A 15,736-nucleotide genomic window follows, 5' to 3' on the forward strand; every position below is an offset into this window, starting at 1 on the left:
CTTCAGGAATATACTTTTATGTGTTTCTGAAGACATAAGGAGCCCAGGCAGAGATCAGTCTGATATCACTAAGGTGACTGAAAAAGACAAGAAAATCTAGTGTGAGCTTGGCATGTTAACAGCAAGCCCTATCACCATAGAAAAGCTGAAGAGAGAAAAGACAAACAAATGGCTATTCAAGGAATTTTAACAAAACATAAGCTTTTAATTAGGTGAAAAATTCCAGACTACCTGGCAACTACTCCACCACTGAAGTATCTCTAACTTGCAATGTAAACCTGTAGCAAAGGAGATAATACAAAGCTTTAAGATGGGAAACAAGTTTAATTTTCCCAAGCCACCCATCTTGTAAAAAGCTTTAAGCTACCGAGGGTATCATTTTTATTTTTAGAATCCTTTTTACTTCCAGATATATTTATAAATCTTCCAGCAGCAAACACAGCCATGCTGAAGTTTCTAGATGTGGTCAGAGTTGGAATGCTTGAAGAAGTTACTCAACGCTATTACACTAATACTCCTGAATTACATCTAGGCAAATAGTTAACAGAGCTCTATTTTCAACATGTACTAGAGAACATTCCAACTATCTTTGATACAGTTTTGGCCATGGTTAATTTCCAACTTTAGAAGGGATTCAATGTCTACAGGCATTTTTTTTACACATTCTAATTAAAAATTTATTTTTTGAAGAAATTTAGTGACAAGAAGTAATAATCTGCAAGGATGTCATGTCCCTTTCAATGACAGCAGCTAAATTGTTTTCAAAGAACACTTTAGTCGTCGATTACTGTTAGCCACTCTGCTGCAAAACATCATTGTATTGTTTTTAACTAGAATTAACAACTTCCAGTTCATTACCCATTAAAAGTTCATCTGTGGTAACTGCCTTAATACAACAAGGCCACTGGCATTGTGCTTTCATCTTGGAAGACAAGTTCTTGGGTCTGACATTGTGTACTCAAAAATCTTAATTACTATAAACTTAATAAAGAAAAATAAATAGTAAGTTATTTCACTGCAAATTTTGCTAACGACCACACAAACCCACTCCTTGAGTAAATCCACAGGTTCAAAATACCCTTTGCACTGATCCACAAGAAAAAAAAACAAACAAAAAAAGATATCCACAAACAAAAAGGTAAATTGAGCATTTCCAGTAGCAAGCAAATCAAACCCCAAACTGTGACCTCCACCTCCCCATCATATTCATTTTCCATTTAAAGAATGCTCATAACGAACATTCTACTGAAGTCAGATTAAAGAAACAAGTGATGTACACACAGTATTAATAAAATCAGAGTAAATTTAGAAGTTTGAAGTCTTCATCATTCTTTACAACCAACTTGGGTTCTTGTCTCCACTACCTGAACAGCAGACTTCCTAAAGTGCTCAACAGTTGAAGAAGAGCTTGAAATTGTACATCATTCTCACAGCCAGCCATAAATGCAACCAGCATGTAGTTTTGTTGAAAATTGCAAGTTCTAAGGAAGTTGCACAGAGGGGGACCTTTTTCCCCCCAGAAAAAATGCCCAAATTCCTTTGTTTCAAGAAAAACTCAGACTTCATATGGTGGCTGATAACAAGAGCGCAAAAAGAAATGTTACTCCAATACTGTCTTTGTAAATGATGAGTCTTACAAAGCACCTTGTCCAGAAACAATTTATTAACAAAAGCTGAAAGAGGTAACATGCTCATTTGTTTCTCTGCAATGACAAAAGTTCACAAACTGAAAACATAACTGCCTTTAATCAAGTTGTCAAATACAGCTGATGCTTATGAAGACCAGCACAGTTATTTTAACAGTATTCTGGGTCAGCTGCTCTTGTTACTTCACAGAAGGAATCTACCTTTTCTCTAGTAATTATTATTTTAATCACAGAATCAAGATTCACATACCCCAACAAAGAAAGGCCGCTCTTTCTCCATTTAGAGGCTGCACAAATAAAACAAGAAAACAGACAGCATACCACAAGCAAACTGTCAGCTTGCTCATAAAAGATCAAGAGCAAGTCTTGCGCCTCAACAAGTCTTTGAAGTGATGCCTCTTGGATTAGCTGAAATACCATGTAATGGGAGTTGTGTAATTGAGTGGAACTGAGGAATAAAATTAATCTTTCATGACACTTCCATGAAAAAATACTTGTGCTGTGCAAAGGCCACAGATTTTTGGAATACAGCATTGAAAGTCCTACAGAACTGTAAAGGTGATTAAATATTAGAGATAAACTCACTGCAATGTGTCCTACAGCAACCAAAATATCAAGTAATTACATACAATGCTCCACAATGGAATTTGTTATCACATGTTATGCAACCTTTTGTTGTTCTGTATCTTAATCTGTATTAGTGACATGTGCAGACGTCATTTTCATACAGATTTTCACTACGTATTTGCCAACTCAAAATACTGAAATACTTTGAAAAAACAAAGTCAGGGTTTTTCCTGCATAAACAGAAGTGCGTGTCAGCTCATTAGAGAGACAGAAGACATCATACAAACTCACATTTTTACCAATTAAATGTTGTGATTTATGAGAAAAACTATTCTGTTTGCTTTGTTGACTTGTCACATACAGTTTCTGTTTTCCACAGAGCTATATTAAAAACAGCAGAATTAAAACAGAAGATGCAGCTCCAGAAAAGCCTGGAGGTGGTGTTCAGAATGAGACAGGAGTAGATACAAACCTTTCAACATCTTGAAATCTGAACTTGGATTTTGGAGTTTCTCATACCAGATCCAAAAACCTGCCACTGCAATCTGCACCATTTTCCATTTTGAGCGTACCTTTGATTTTTCTCAATGTAACTGCATAGCTACGTACCTTAACTTAAAAGAAGCCCAAATCTCAAACCAAAAATTCTTTATCCCAACAACAGAGAACAACTCACAATTAAGAGGTTATATAAACCACTTAATGGATAAATGAAAGCCATTAATGGAAGCAGTACAACCTAAATAAATTGATATTTAATCTGAAAAAACAGGGAGAAGTGGGGGAAAAAGTATGTTTTGTGCAACAGTACTACCTAAGACAATTATTAAACCAGAAAGCGTAATGATGGTACACATCATCACAATAGTAGAACAACAGACAAGGAAAAAGAAAAGGTTTCTGACTAATTTAATAAATTGAAATAAATTTCATAAATTGAGGCACTGGAATGGGCTGCCCAGGGAGGTTGTGAATATTCCACCCTTGGCAGTGTTCAAGGCCAGGTTGGACAGAGCCTTGGGTTACATGGTTTAGTGTGAGGTGTCCCTGCCCATGGCAGAGGTGTTGGAACTAGATGATCTTAAGGTCCTTTTCAACCCTAACTATTCCATGCTTCTATAAAAAGGTTTTAATTTCACCTTAAAGCCATAACTTTTTTACACGGAAGCCACTTGAGAGAATTTACATCTATTAAGCTTAAAGAAAAATTTCTTGGGGACAACAAAAGATAAAATATTTACCCCAGGTGCAGCTCCAAAGAGATATGTAACTGTTATGTTCAGCTTCTTAAAACATGTTTTCTTCTGTGTAGCTCATTAAAAAAAATCCCAACACAAAGCAGATCTTTTTTTTGCCTAGCTGAGGAGGTAGCTGACACACAAAACAATCTTGTGAAGTAGCAGCAGCCTCAGCTTATGGAAGTTCATTAGAAATAACTCCATTAGAGAGAGATTGTTTGTTTTCACCTAGCTATATTCTGATGTTTAAGATAACACATGAAAGCATATTTGAACAGCTCAGTGGAGACCAAAACTACTGTTTAAATCCAAGAAGCTTGCCAAGTTAAAAGTATGACTGAAGTCTTGGCTCCTAGTCAGCATGTCTAACACACATTAAAGTACATACTGCCTGCCTTAAGCTAACCCTATCAAGTATGTTAATTTACACTTTCCCAACATATGTGTAAGCAAATACACTGCTAATCCTCTTAGAATACTACCATAAATTCCAAACCCAGCACAACACTTACATTGCCTTCTATCTTTTCTAATAAAGTTGGAGAGGAAGAAGCAATTACTACTTACAGGAGAAGAGGAATACCTGTTTCAATCATTACTGCCATGAGAGATTAGTGGACTTGGGACAATAACTAAACTACCTCATTTATATATCAAAAATACTTGTAGTTTTACTCTCTTCTACATTATTTCATCGGGACCCTTTACTAAAGTTAGATGCCATAAAAGCTTCACCACTCCAAAAAGAGGTTTCCAGAAAGCTCATAAACACCTACCCATCTCTTTGTGATTATCAAGACTTTATCTTAATTAATAAGTACTATTTTGAAATAAAAGCGGTACTTATCCTTCTACATATATTTTATCATAAAAATCGGAAAAAAAACCTCATTATATTACACTGAAGTCACATATCTCTGACCAGCCTGCTTCTAGTCTCTAATCCTATCAAGAGATCACAGTAAAAATGGAAGGAAAAATGCCTTTGGAGTTGTACTAATTTAAGCTCATAGCAAAAGTATGTTGTGGTATGAATGAGAACTTAAAACTCCTACTTGATTTTCACTGAGTCCTTTAATCACATAGAGAGACAAGCAGCATTACATTTCTACAATCACTTGTAGAATTACCCTGAAGAACTGAAAAAGTTACAAATAACACAATGCAAGAAAGAATCCTCAGAAACAGGTACCTAACTCTAATTACTACATGAGTGTTAACAGAACTGCTAAAGACTAACTACATCTAAAATCCTTGCATCATAATTTCAAGATATGACAACATAGCTCAGTGTGAGATATTAATGCAAAGAAAAAGAACAAGAACTTTTAATTTCTAATCAACATATACGACCAATAACATGATTTTCTTTCCTATCTAAGAAGCAGAGCCAGTAAGTCCTTAATAGCTATTTATTCTTGAAGGTTAAAGACAATCTGACAAGGCATCCCTAAGATGACAACCAAATGGCACCAACTAGACAACTTCTCTTCAGCTTGCATTTTTTAAAGTCTTTAAATACATTTACTCCAAAACAGAGTGGAAAAACAAGATAAAATTAGTGTAGCACAAAACGGGAAATCTCAGTAGACTTCCCACTTGAATTAGCATCTTCCTACAGAAAAATCTGGCAACTGAAGAGACCATATTTACTCCTAGTCAAAAATTCATACCTCTAATTCTATAAGTGCTGCAGTCACTGCATCTGTTGCAAGAGCGCCAGCCTGTAGCTTTTCAATTGCCTGTAAAAACAGAAGTATTAGTTGATAATTAGGAAATTCTAACATTATGTGACTAAGCCCTACATTTTCCTAGTCCTGTACAAAACAAAATCTTCACCAATTAGTTTGAAATGTAATCTTCAAATTATATACACACACTAGTTTTTAGATCCATATTGTACAAGACTTTACATTCAAGCTCTCTCTCCCCAGGAAACAACTATGTCTGCAGCTTCAGTTGCAGGACAAAATGCAACTGTTTGTTCTTCAGGTAAGTTATTTAAATTGGATACCAAGCTTAAGGAATTATATTGAATCTCAAATTAGAATTAAATACAACAGCGAACAATCTTTTTTTTCACAGATAATTAGCTGGAAAATTGATATTACCAGGGCTAATGCATAATTTTAATGAAGATAGTATTAAGTTTGGATGATTTTTGAGACTTTTCATTACAAAATTAGATAGGTATTAGGATTGAGCAAGAGAACTGCAAGATGAAGTGATAATTATCAGAGGCCAACTCTGAGACTCTTCTAAAAAGCCTGCCAACCTCTCTAGCTCCTTCTCCCTGGAGAAAGCAAAAGGCAACAGAAATTTTGGAGGAAGATCTTCCAGCTTCTTGTTCAAGACACAGCAGACAAGACTTGCCAGTTCCAAAGCTAAGTTCTTAGGGGAGATACAAAACATTAATTTTGATGGAAATCCAAGTCTTGCCATTACTCGCTTTACAGGGTTTAGATTTTTTTGTTTTGTTTTTCCTGTTTCTACCACCCCTCTTATTAAGAAGTTAAGAGCTGTCAAGAAGAAACAAATTACAGAAATCTTTGCATTCACAGAGCAATCTGGATGCTACAGATTAAGTGCATTTCAGAAAGAGTGGACATCGATAAAATAAAAATATAGATACCATATTTAGTTCCAGAAATCCTACAGCCTCAGGAACAGTACAGGAAGCTGCATGAACATTCCACACAGGTACCACTGTTCCCTCTCCTGCTCCTCCACTGATCCTTTGGTGTCTGCTATTTGCAACACTGATAAGAATGCTGCTGCACCTCATGGCCATGCACTCTATTGACTTGGTATCATGTTAACTGCTCCATTTTCCCTCTAGAAATGCATACACCCTGTGTAGCTAAACCCAGATATGCCCATTCATAATGAAGGGACAGTACTAGCAAATACCTTTCTTGTATACCCACTAAAGGGTATATAAGGAGGTGGTTAAGACATACCTTCTGACAGGCTCTTTTGCACACATGCTTGTATTCTCTAGCTTTGGATTCGGAATGATAACCTGCACCTACAATTAAGGCAAAAGGAAAAGAGATTATGCTACCTATCAAAAGCCTATAGTTCGCATAAAGATACATGCAGATACTGCCTTCCTGATTCCAGATTACACTGGCATTTCCTTTTTGTACCAATGACTGACAATTTTATGCACTTCGACACTGATTCAAATACACTCAGTAAAATACAGGATATAGAGCATATATGCAAAAGCATGCAGGTATAAAATTCAGCATCATACAATCTCTTATGAAGTTCTTTACTGTGAGGGTGGTAAGACACTCAAACAGGCTGCCCAAAGAAGTGGTAAATGCTCTGTTCATAGCAGTGTTCAAGGCCAGGTTGGACAGAGCCTTAGGTGACATGGTCTAGGGCGTGAGAAGTCCCTGCTCATATCAGAGGGTTGGAACTAGATGCTCTTAAGATCTTGAGGTTCTTTCCAACACAAACCATTCTATGATTCTATATTTTCAAGATTAATAGTACTTAACTAAGAACCTACTAGAAAAGAATTAATAAGAGACACGTAACACATTATTTGTGCATCACATCTGAACAGATATCTTTTCATTAGATGTGGAAAGAATATATAGTAATTCACTAAAATATGGACAAGATAAAAAAGTCAAAAGTTGGAGGAAAGCTTTCAAAAGGCTAAAAAAAGTGAGTTTCTAGAACAAACAGCCTAAAGAGCTTTCAGGAAGACTTGACTAGACTGCCCTTACAGTCAACTTAGAGAAGAAACTGTCAGTAGTGAAACAGCTATGTTTCATCTACCCTTCTACAGGATAAGGAAATAGACCAAAAGACCTCTCATATTTTGTAGGTCTCCCAAGCTTAGCAGATAACTGCAGAATTTGACATTTTATAACCATTTAAACTTAGGGGGTTTCTTTGTCAAGGAGAAAAAACAAAATACCATTCAGATCATCCCAAAACTTGCATTGTTATTAACAGTTTCCAACATCCTCCAGCCAACACAACTTCCAATCAAGCTCTCCACTCCCAGATTTACACTCAAAGTTAATGTCATTTTATTAACATACTAGCAGTACAAAATCCATATAAGATTTTGATATTTAGCTTGTATATGCACTATTTCTATTCCAGCTGTTATGCTTCTGCATCTTACCTGCATGGACAAGCACAAATCCCACTCGTGTCCCTCTTTGGGTTTGCTCTGTTTCGGGCTCTTTGACCATCACTTTTACAGCTGTAACCTGAGACGATTCGGAAGGTAACACTTCTACTGAACTTAACCCCTTTTCCATGATCATACATTAGGATCACCATCTTCTACTGGAAAAGAGCACTCTTCCATTCAGAAATAAACTCTGGAGAGGAATCATCCTAAAACCGAACCACATGCATATGTTAGATACTGATTTCAAGAGATGAATTTCATACAAGTAACTTCAGAAAGCACTTTTGGAAGAGAGGTTTGAAACAAGAAGATTATGCCTTTTGAAAGAAGGGCTTGTAAATTCTGCCTCTTTCCTAGCTGGCAGTATTAATGAGACTTAAAATAACCAAAGCCCATGGTACAAGTTGAAAGCAGCCCTTTTTTATGACTTACCTTGAACCTACTAATCCTTCTAGACATTGGAGGGAATTGTTGATAAAAGGCTTGCTCGTGCCTGAGAGAAGACTGCTTTCCATGCTCTCCTTTTATTCATCAGTACAACTTATTTCTCTATTCATCATGCTTAACTAGCTTTTAATGTGATGATGCTCCATAGCCATAATCTTTACTTCTTAGAAGTGTCATTCCCTGCTTGCTTGTAAAGTCCTAAGCAACACTTGTAACAATGCTGGCAAAGCTGAGAGAGACATTCTACACGCTGAATTAATCCAGGAAATGAAAAAGCATGTAGTGTTAATACATGCATGGAGAAACTCTATAACATTTTGAGACATTCCAATATGATGCCTATCACTCCTACCACCTCGAAAGGGTCTGCTTGTAACCTAAGAAGCACAGAAAGTGAATACAAGTGAAAAAAGAGATGTTTAATACATGGGATTTAAACCACAGTTTTTGCAAACACTATATGGCTTACTCCAGTAACTAAATACCACTCCATTCAAACAACCAAAACAATGCAAATTATGTTTAGCAAGACTCAGTACTGGCACAGAACAAACTTTCTGGTTTACCACAACCATCCTTTCAATAATGAAAACTAGCACAGCTTTCTAGGAAGTTATTTCTTTTCATTCCTTTTTTTCTTAGGTGCTAAACATACACAGGTATCTTCATATATTTAAAAAAATAGTATTTAAAAACTAAATATGAACTTATTATTGTAATTATAACTGTGTATATTGATACAAAATGAGACCACTACAATATGTAGATCCTACAGACAGAAAAAGCACATAAGGACTACATCCAATGGTAACAGTCCCCTGTATAAACTTCAGAGCTAAAATTTAAGTCCTGATCACTGCATTTATTTCCTTTTTGCTTATAAAAATGAAGAAAGTTCCAGCAGCCAATAGTACAGGCAATAAGCTGAAACAGTCGGTTTTCCACAGACTCCACTTTGCTACATTGTATTACACCACACAGTATGTCATTACAGCAAGGGCACGACAAAGACTTAAGTAAATGGACGGAGGAATAAGTGAGGAACCTATATTCTTGCAAAAATGGAAGAAATAGCGTCGTGGTAGGGAAAGTAATAATGATGGTAGTTAAATCAGTTTTGAAATTAAAAATACAGATGACACAAAGATTAAATAATAGCATAACTCCAGACTGAAAACCATAATTAGGCCTTTGCATACACTTGGGTCTGAACATATATGTTTATTTTTACCAGTCAAACCCACCTCAATAATTTCTGTAACATTCACTCCACATCAACTCGATTTTGTCAAACCTCTTCTATCTCAAACCATTCTTCAATTCCTTTCAAATTTCACTCACAAACCTGCTGGACCCAATCTGTCCCTTTGTATCTTCTTCTAGAATTCAGCTGTTCTCCTTCCTGGCTGTCATACATTCATCACTTCTGATCCCATCCCTCCATTTTACACAGTTCACTGTTCTATATCTGCACAGTCACAGGAACACTGGAGGAATATACTCTACTTTGATTCCTGATGAATGCAGAATGGTTTGGCTTGGAAGGGACCTTAAAGCTCATCAGTTCCAACTCCCTGCCATGGGCAGGGACACCTTCCACTAGAGCAGGTTGCTCCAAGCCCCCTCCAACCTGGCCTTGAACACTGCCAGGGACGGGGCAGCCACAGATTCTCTGGGCACCCTATGCCAGCGCCTCAGCACCCTCACAGTGAAGAATTTCTTACTAATATTTAATTTAAATCCATCCTCTTTTAATCTAAGGCATTCCCCTTTATCATATCACTACATGAATCATAAACCATAATAAAAAGTCATGAACCAAAAGGTAAACCAAAATGATTTCAAACTGCACTGAAAATGTAACTCTGAGTCCTACACAGGCACTCAGAAAAACGAAAGCACATGTGTCACACCTAATGTAGAAAGACTTGCTTATGCTTTCACAGGGCGCTTACCATAAGCACTACATCTAATCCGCCATTCCTCACAGATTTAAAGCTCTACCTAACGCTCACTGCACAGAGAACATCCCTACAGAGCAAACACTTACAAACTCAGAGGAGGGATGAAGCGAGAGATGTACACACCAGTGTCTCCATCTCAATACTGGGAATGTGGCAGAACTTCTAAGAGCTTTTAGCGTTTACAGTAGGAAACCTGAGAGCGGTAGAACGAAGAGCAACAGGGCGAGAGAGAAGCGCTTGACCCCACGACCGAACAGCCGTGTAACGCTTCGATACCCGGGATGGAACAACAGCAACCGTGACGGTGTCGAGGAACCGGACAACCAGCAGCCACGGAACGAACCGGAAAACAAACTTTTATTGACAAAACACCCCCTGCGGAACCGATCGCGGCCGCTGCCAACCCCCCGGGAACCCCTGGGCCAAGACGGGCCTGGCCCAGGGGCAGGAAGGAAAGGGTCCAGGCCCGGTTCCCCCCGCCCCCCCCCGGCCCGTTACCACAGCCCGGTCCCAGCCAGCCCCGGTGTCCCCATGGCAACCACCAAGGGGGACACCCCCCACCCCCCCCCCGGGAGGTGGGGCCGCAGGGGCGGGGGTGACGTCACCCGGGGAGCCCGCGCGGCGCGGCCGTTACAGCCCTGAGGCGGCCGCGGAGCCCCGGGACGGCGGAGAAGCGATCCGGGGGTGCGGGGAGCGGGGAGAAGCCGGGCCGGGGGGGGGAGAGGCGGGACCGGCGCGGTAAGGAGGGGCGGGGCAGGGCGGAACCAGGCGCGGAGCACTCACCCTCCGCCGCCGCCAGCCCTGCGCACACCCGGAACCGCCCGCCCGCTCGTTGCCTCGGTGAGGATGAGGCGTCCCGCCCACAGCCTCGCTCTGATTGGGTAACACAGGCCAGGCGAACGGAAGTGGCGTATGAGTGATTGGCGTTCTGATAGGCGAGTGGTGCGGCAGCTGCTGCGGGAAACACCAATCGCGATGGGGGGGCGGGTCTCAGACCCGTGAGGGTCCCCGCCCCCCATTTACCTCAGGACGGGCGGGCAGGTGTCTCCGTTCTCTTACCATTGGCGATGATGGCGGTAGGTTCGGGAAGGGGCGGCTGGAGAGCGGCCGTGCCCCAGCAGCTCCATCGGCTTCCTCGCGGGATGGGGAAACAGCGGCCAAGGCCTCCCCGAGGAGAAGGCAGCGATGAAGGCGCTGCGAGGGGAGAGCCGGGGCTTACCCGGGACTATGGGGAGTAAGGTGGGAAGCGGGCACGGCTGGGCCTTCGTGCCGCCTCTCTCCCTGCGCTTCCTCACAAACGGCTCCTTCCACCGTTCCTCGTAAAGACCGAGTCCCGTCTCTGAGATGGGTTCTGTGTGAGGAGTTCGACTGTGGCCTCGGGTTTCGTTACCTCACACCCAGCAGACATGAGTTGTGACAGCTGCCCAGAGCAAAGCACAATACGGTGATTACAGATGAATACATTTTTAGTTATGTCAGAGAATGCTCACAACAGCTGGATATTTTACATCCTTCTGCTTCCATTGGCACTTGAGTCTCATGTAGTGCTACAGAAATACTCGGTCCCAATTAATTTCTGCCTGCTTTGCTGTAAAGATGTCACCCAGGAACAAGGGTGGCCATCTCTAAATTCTATATCCTTGGTACCTTCTCAGGTGAACATTACCATCAGCCTTGAGATCCAGCTGTGTACTGGTGCATTCCCCCAGTCATCCCATTGTCTACAGTTCCCAAAGTGCCTGTAGACTTAAAGGCTCTGCTCCTCTTCTGTGTAGGACAATGAAACAAGACTAGATGTCTACTATAGAATAGAATGGTTTTGATTGGAAGGGACAATAAAGCTCATCCAGTTTCCTGCTACAGGCAGGAATGCCTTCCACTAGAGCAGGTCGCTCCAAGCTCCGACCAACCTGGCCTTGAACACAGCCATGGATGGGGACTTGCCTGTGTTGTAGAGTACGCTACACTGACGCTAAGATGAATGTACTCGTATTTAGGTAATATATTTAGATACAAAGATAAATGTACCTCAAATTTTCATTTGCAAAGGTCAGCTTTTTCAAGTTGAAACTGTACAATTTGCATAAGATCAAGGCAGGCTTGTTCTTTTGGATGATTCACTTAAGAGGTTTCCCTTTTGCTCAGGCTCCATTGCTCCAAACTGAAAAGCAATAGGAAACATTTTCTACAAAGGGTATATTTATATAAAAGATACATAATACATATATAATTTATTTATTTAAAAGATCTATAAAAGATTTCAATAACTCCCCATTTTTCTTTCCCTCTACCTGAGCACAGCATGCAGCTTTTGCAGCAGTTCCTGCCACAATGGATAGGATCATTCATTCTCTGCAGATGTGCTGTCAGGATATCACCCACTTCAGCCAAACTACAGCTACATCTTTAAAGGGAAGTTTCACACATCGAGTTTCTGCAGTACTTCCTCTGACACCCATTTCACTTGGTGGCCAAAATACATTTCAAAGCAAATAAATAAAGTAATAGATTACTTTACACTTTTTATCATGTAAGACAAACATAATTTGGTCTTCTTTTTACAGTGAATGTGCTTTAGACTGTGGCCACCATGTTGTACACAAGTTGTATTGTATATTAATCATTAACAAAAATTTGAGCACCGAATTGTTAAGAACCAAACAAAAAATCTGGAAACTAACCTTTTTACCCCAAGATTTTATTCCACCTCCACTGTGTCCTGACCTTCCTACAGCAGATCTTAGGCATTGAGGAGGCTCCTTCCTGGCCTGTCTTACAATCACAGAAACCCCTTTTATGGCTTTTTCCCCAATAAATAACAATGTGCTTCCATTATTTATTATTGATGTTTCTGTTTCCAAAGACCAGCCTTAATTTTTTTTTTTATGACACAAAAAATGCCAAGAACAAATGCAAGTCTCTTTTTTCAACACGTGTTCTTGGCACACAAAACTACGTGGCTTACAGGGATCAGCTCTGGTCTTCCACATTACCAGGTGCTTCCTCTTCTGTTGGATAAAACTACAAGGAAATAACATGAAGTCCTCAAACCCTTAGAAAATCTTTGGCCTCCTTTCACAGAGGTCCAAATCCCAAGTGTGTGTTGCTCTGTTGCCAAATGATTTTTTTTCAAAGTCCCTATTACTCTTCACAGCAATGATAAAAGTGAACCAAGAAGATTCCACAAAGTGCTTTTTTTGCCTTGCATAGTATGTTTAAGGTAGGACAATGTGATCTGGGGGAAAGGAAAGGTGTACCACACTTGCCTTCTGACTGCATCCTTTCTTTGACACACAGCATTGACCACGACGAAAGCAGCTTTGATTTGACCATGTGCATTCATCTCTTACATCCTGCATAAGGTCCTACACCCTGTCTGCCCCCTGTTTTCCCTTCCTCTGTTCACTTCTCCTGTGTGTTGGCTAAGAAAGAGGCAGCACATGTGGCTGACTGAGCTACACATATTTTGACTTGACCCTTCTGTCAGATCTCCTTGAAGTTGGCCAGCAGGTTCAAATTATGAAGATAGGCTGACAGACTGATGGATGGACAGCGCGATCACAGAGCCCTGCTTTCTTTAGGGGGGGAAGCTAAGAGCATGGGCAATGTTTGGTCCTACCCTATTCTCCAGAACAGTATTTCAAATCCAAATGTCTGTTTTCACTTGGGTTTTTTGATGCTTTTACTTAATTTTTCCCGTGCTGCTGGTGACAGTTTCCAAACTGTCCAAATATTTCTTTTTTTTTTCCCATTTTCTGGTCCTTGCTCTTCTCTAGATTTGTGGTGCTGCTCCAATAAAAAGGTGATCTCATTCCATAAATCATTCCTCAGTATACAGGTTTGAAATGAAAGGCTTCCTTTATTCCTTTTACAAAGTTCCCAGCTGTGCTTTAATGCCTGGTTTTGGTTTTGTTCTATTTCTTGTTGATTATCTTAGATTTTGTCTTACACTTTGTCTGTCTTGAAGCAGACTCTACTGGTTTTACTTCCTAATTTGATAAAGAGCTTATCTGCTGCTTGAATTTGTTCTGAATAGAAGTGGCTGTTTAAGCCCAGAGGCTTCCATGAAGCTTCTTCTCACTTGCTGCACCATAATGAAACCATTAATTAATTAAAATATGAGGTAAGAATGCAGACACACATGCCACCCCTTAATTACTTCTTGGAACTTGAAGTATTGTTTTAATATCAATAACATCCATTTCCTGAAGGAAAAACTCATTCCTGAAGGAAAAGCTCAGAGAATGGGTTATTTTGGGGGTTTTTGACCAAATATTGAGGGGAGTGATCCCATGTGCTCAACAAGAAGAATTTAAATGTGAGACACACACATCCATGAATATTCAGGCAGGTACAAGTACATTCCTACCAGAAGCACTTAAATGCAACACAGCTGGAAACTGCTCCTTTGATCAGGATTTTGAGCAGCATTCTACTAAAGAGATGTGAGCAATGCTCGGGTAGGAGCCACATGCAAGCAGTTCACGTCTGCTGTTACTCTTGGTGAGCTGCTTACTACCATGCCAAGCAAAATAATTTCCCTCAGCTCAGGGAAACAAGATGAAATTCAGCCTGTCTCATAACTCCCATTTCAGACTCTCGTCAAACAGGGTTAGGGTGGATACTCTATACATGTCCTATAGTTCCTCCACTGAGGAAACTCCTTGTGAGAAATTTTGGAGCTTCTTTGAGTAAGTCTAGGCAATCTCGTATGCATGTATGAAGTTTTCTCAAATCAGGCCCATGTGTCTGACAGTATACATTCAGGTATCAGACTGGATTGTTACAATGATGTGGACAAAGTAGGAAGAAACTGTTTGATATTTCCACTAGTTACAACGCATCTGAGACTGGGTTTTGTCTGTAAGATGACATAACTTCATTAAGAAACCTATAGCAAAGTAATTGTGCTACCTCAAGGCAGACTAGAATTTGGAGATGATAAACTGTGGCTTTCAGGTGCAGTGACAGCATATTCAGTTTAACATAGAAGACAAGAAAGGCAAGATTTTCACCACCGTTTAGATGTTCTTTCTAACAATTCTTTAGCCTTTTTTGTAAGGCATCAGGAGAGCTGCTTTGAATAAAGAGATCCTGACCTTAACAAAACCGCTTCATCCCTGCTTCACAAAAGGAGACATTCCAGGCAACACAGACAGCTGAACCAGGGAGGTTTCAGTGATTTTGGGCACCTGTTAAAGGATAGAGATGCTGAGAAAAGGCAGTAGAAGAGGAGAGATCCGTCTCCTATCTCTTTTGACCCAGATGAGAGGACAATTGTAACCAATCAAGTCAAGACTACTTTAGCATAAAGTGTCTGTTAGTGAAGTGGCCGTGAGGGGCAAGAGGGAGGAAGGCAAGCACCCAGAAATACAGCCCATTCTAGTTTAGGTTAGGAACTTTGCAACTCATTTCTACAGTCAACAGAAAAAGCTGAATTTCATCAACAAATGCGAACAGGAATTGTTCTCTGAATGACTGCATGTAAAAGGAGAATAGCACATGAAAGGCATTGTAAAGGTTGGAATCAGTCCACATGGATACCACATTGTTAATCCCCATGAAAGACCGGCTGATCTTTGCAGGTAGCATAAATAAGCCTGCACTCTTCTCCAAGCATGTTGTTTCCTCTGCCTATGAAGAGGCCCCTTCTTTGACTTGCAGCCAGTAAAATAATGTTTTTTCCAGATAATGAGCCACTTCACATGAGGA

The 15,736-nt window shown here is 40.1% G+C and overlaps 1 protein-coding gene across 2 annotated transcripts in view; it reads right to left on the reverse strand.

Moving 5' to 3' along the window:
• The window catches only part of TASP1 (taspase 1), an 84,788-nt gene extending 73,921 nt beyond the window's left edge, over window positions 1-10,867 (reverse strand). For both annotated transcript variants that reach the window (XM_034061155.1, XM_034061154.1), the window contains exons 1-4: window positions 10,808-10,867; window positions 7,602-7,819; window positions 6,412-6,479; window positions 5,125-5,193 (exon numbers count right to left, since the gene is read on the reverse strand). In XM_034061155.1, the coding sequence (XP_033917046.1) occupies window positions 5,125-5,193; window positions 6,412-6,479; window positions 7,602-7,746 (282 nt within the window). In that variant the 5' untranslated portion in view covers window positions 7,747-7,819; window positions 10,808-10,867. The remainder of the gene's footprint in view (window positions 1-5,124; window positions 5,194-6,411; window positions 6,480-7,601; window positions 7,820-10,807) is intronic.
• Between the last annotated feature and the right edge of the window lie 4,869 nt (window positions 10,868-15,736).

The sequence above is a fragment of the Melopsittacus undulatus genome, chromosome 3 (genome assembly GCF_012275295.1).
Source record: "Melopsittacus undulatus isolate bMelUnd1 chromosome 3, bMelUnd1.mat.Z, whole genome shotgun sequence".
NCBI lineage: Eukaryota > Metazoa > Chordata > Aves > Psittaciformes > Psittaculidae > Melopsittacus > Melopsittacus undulatus.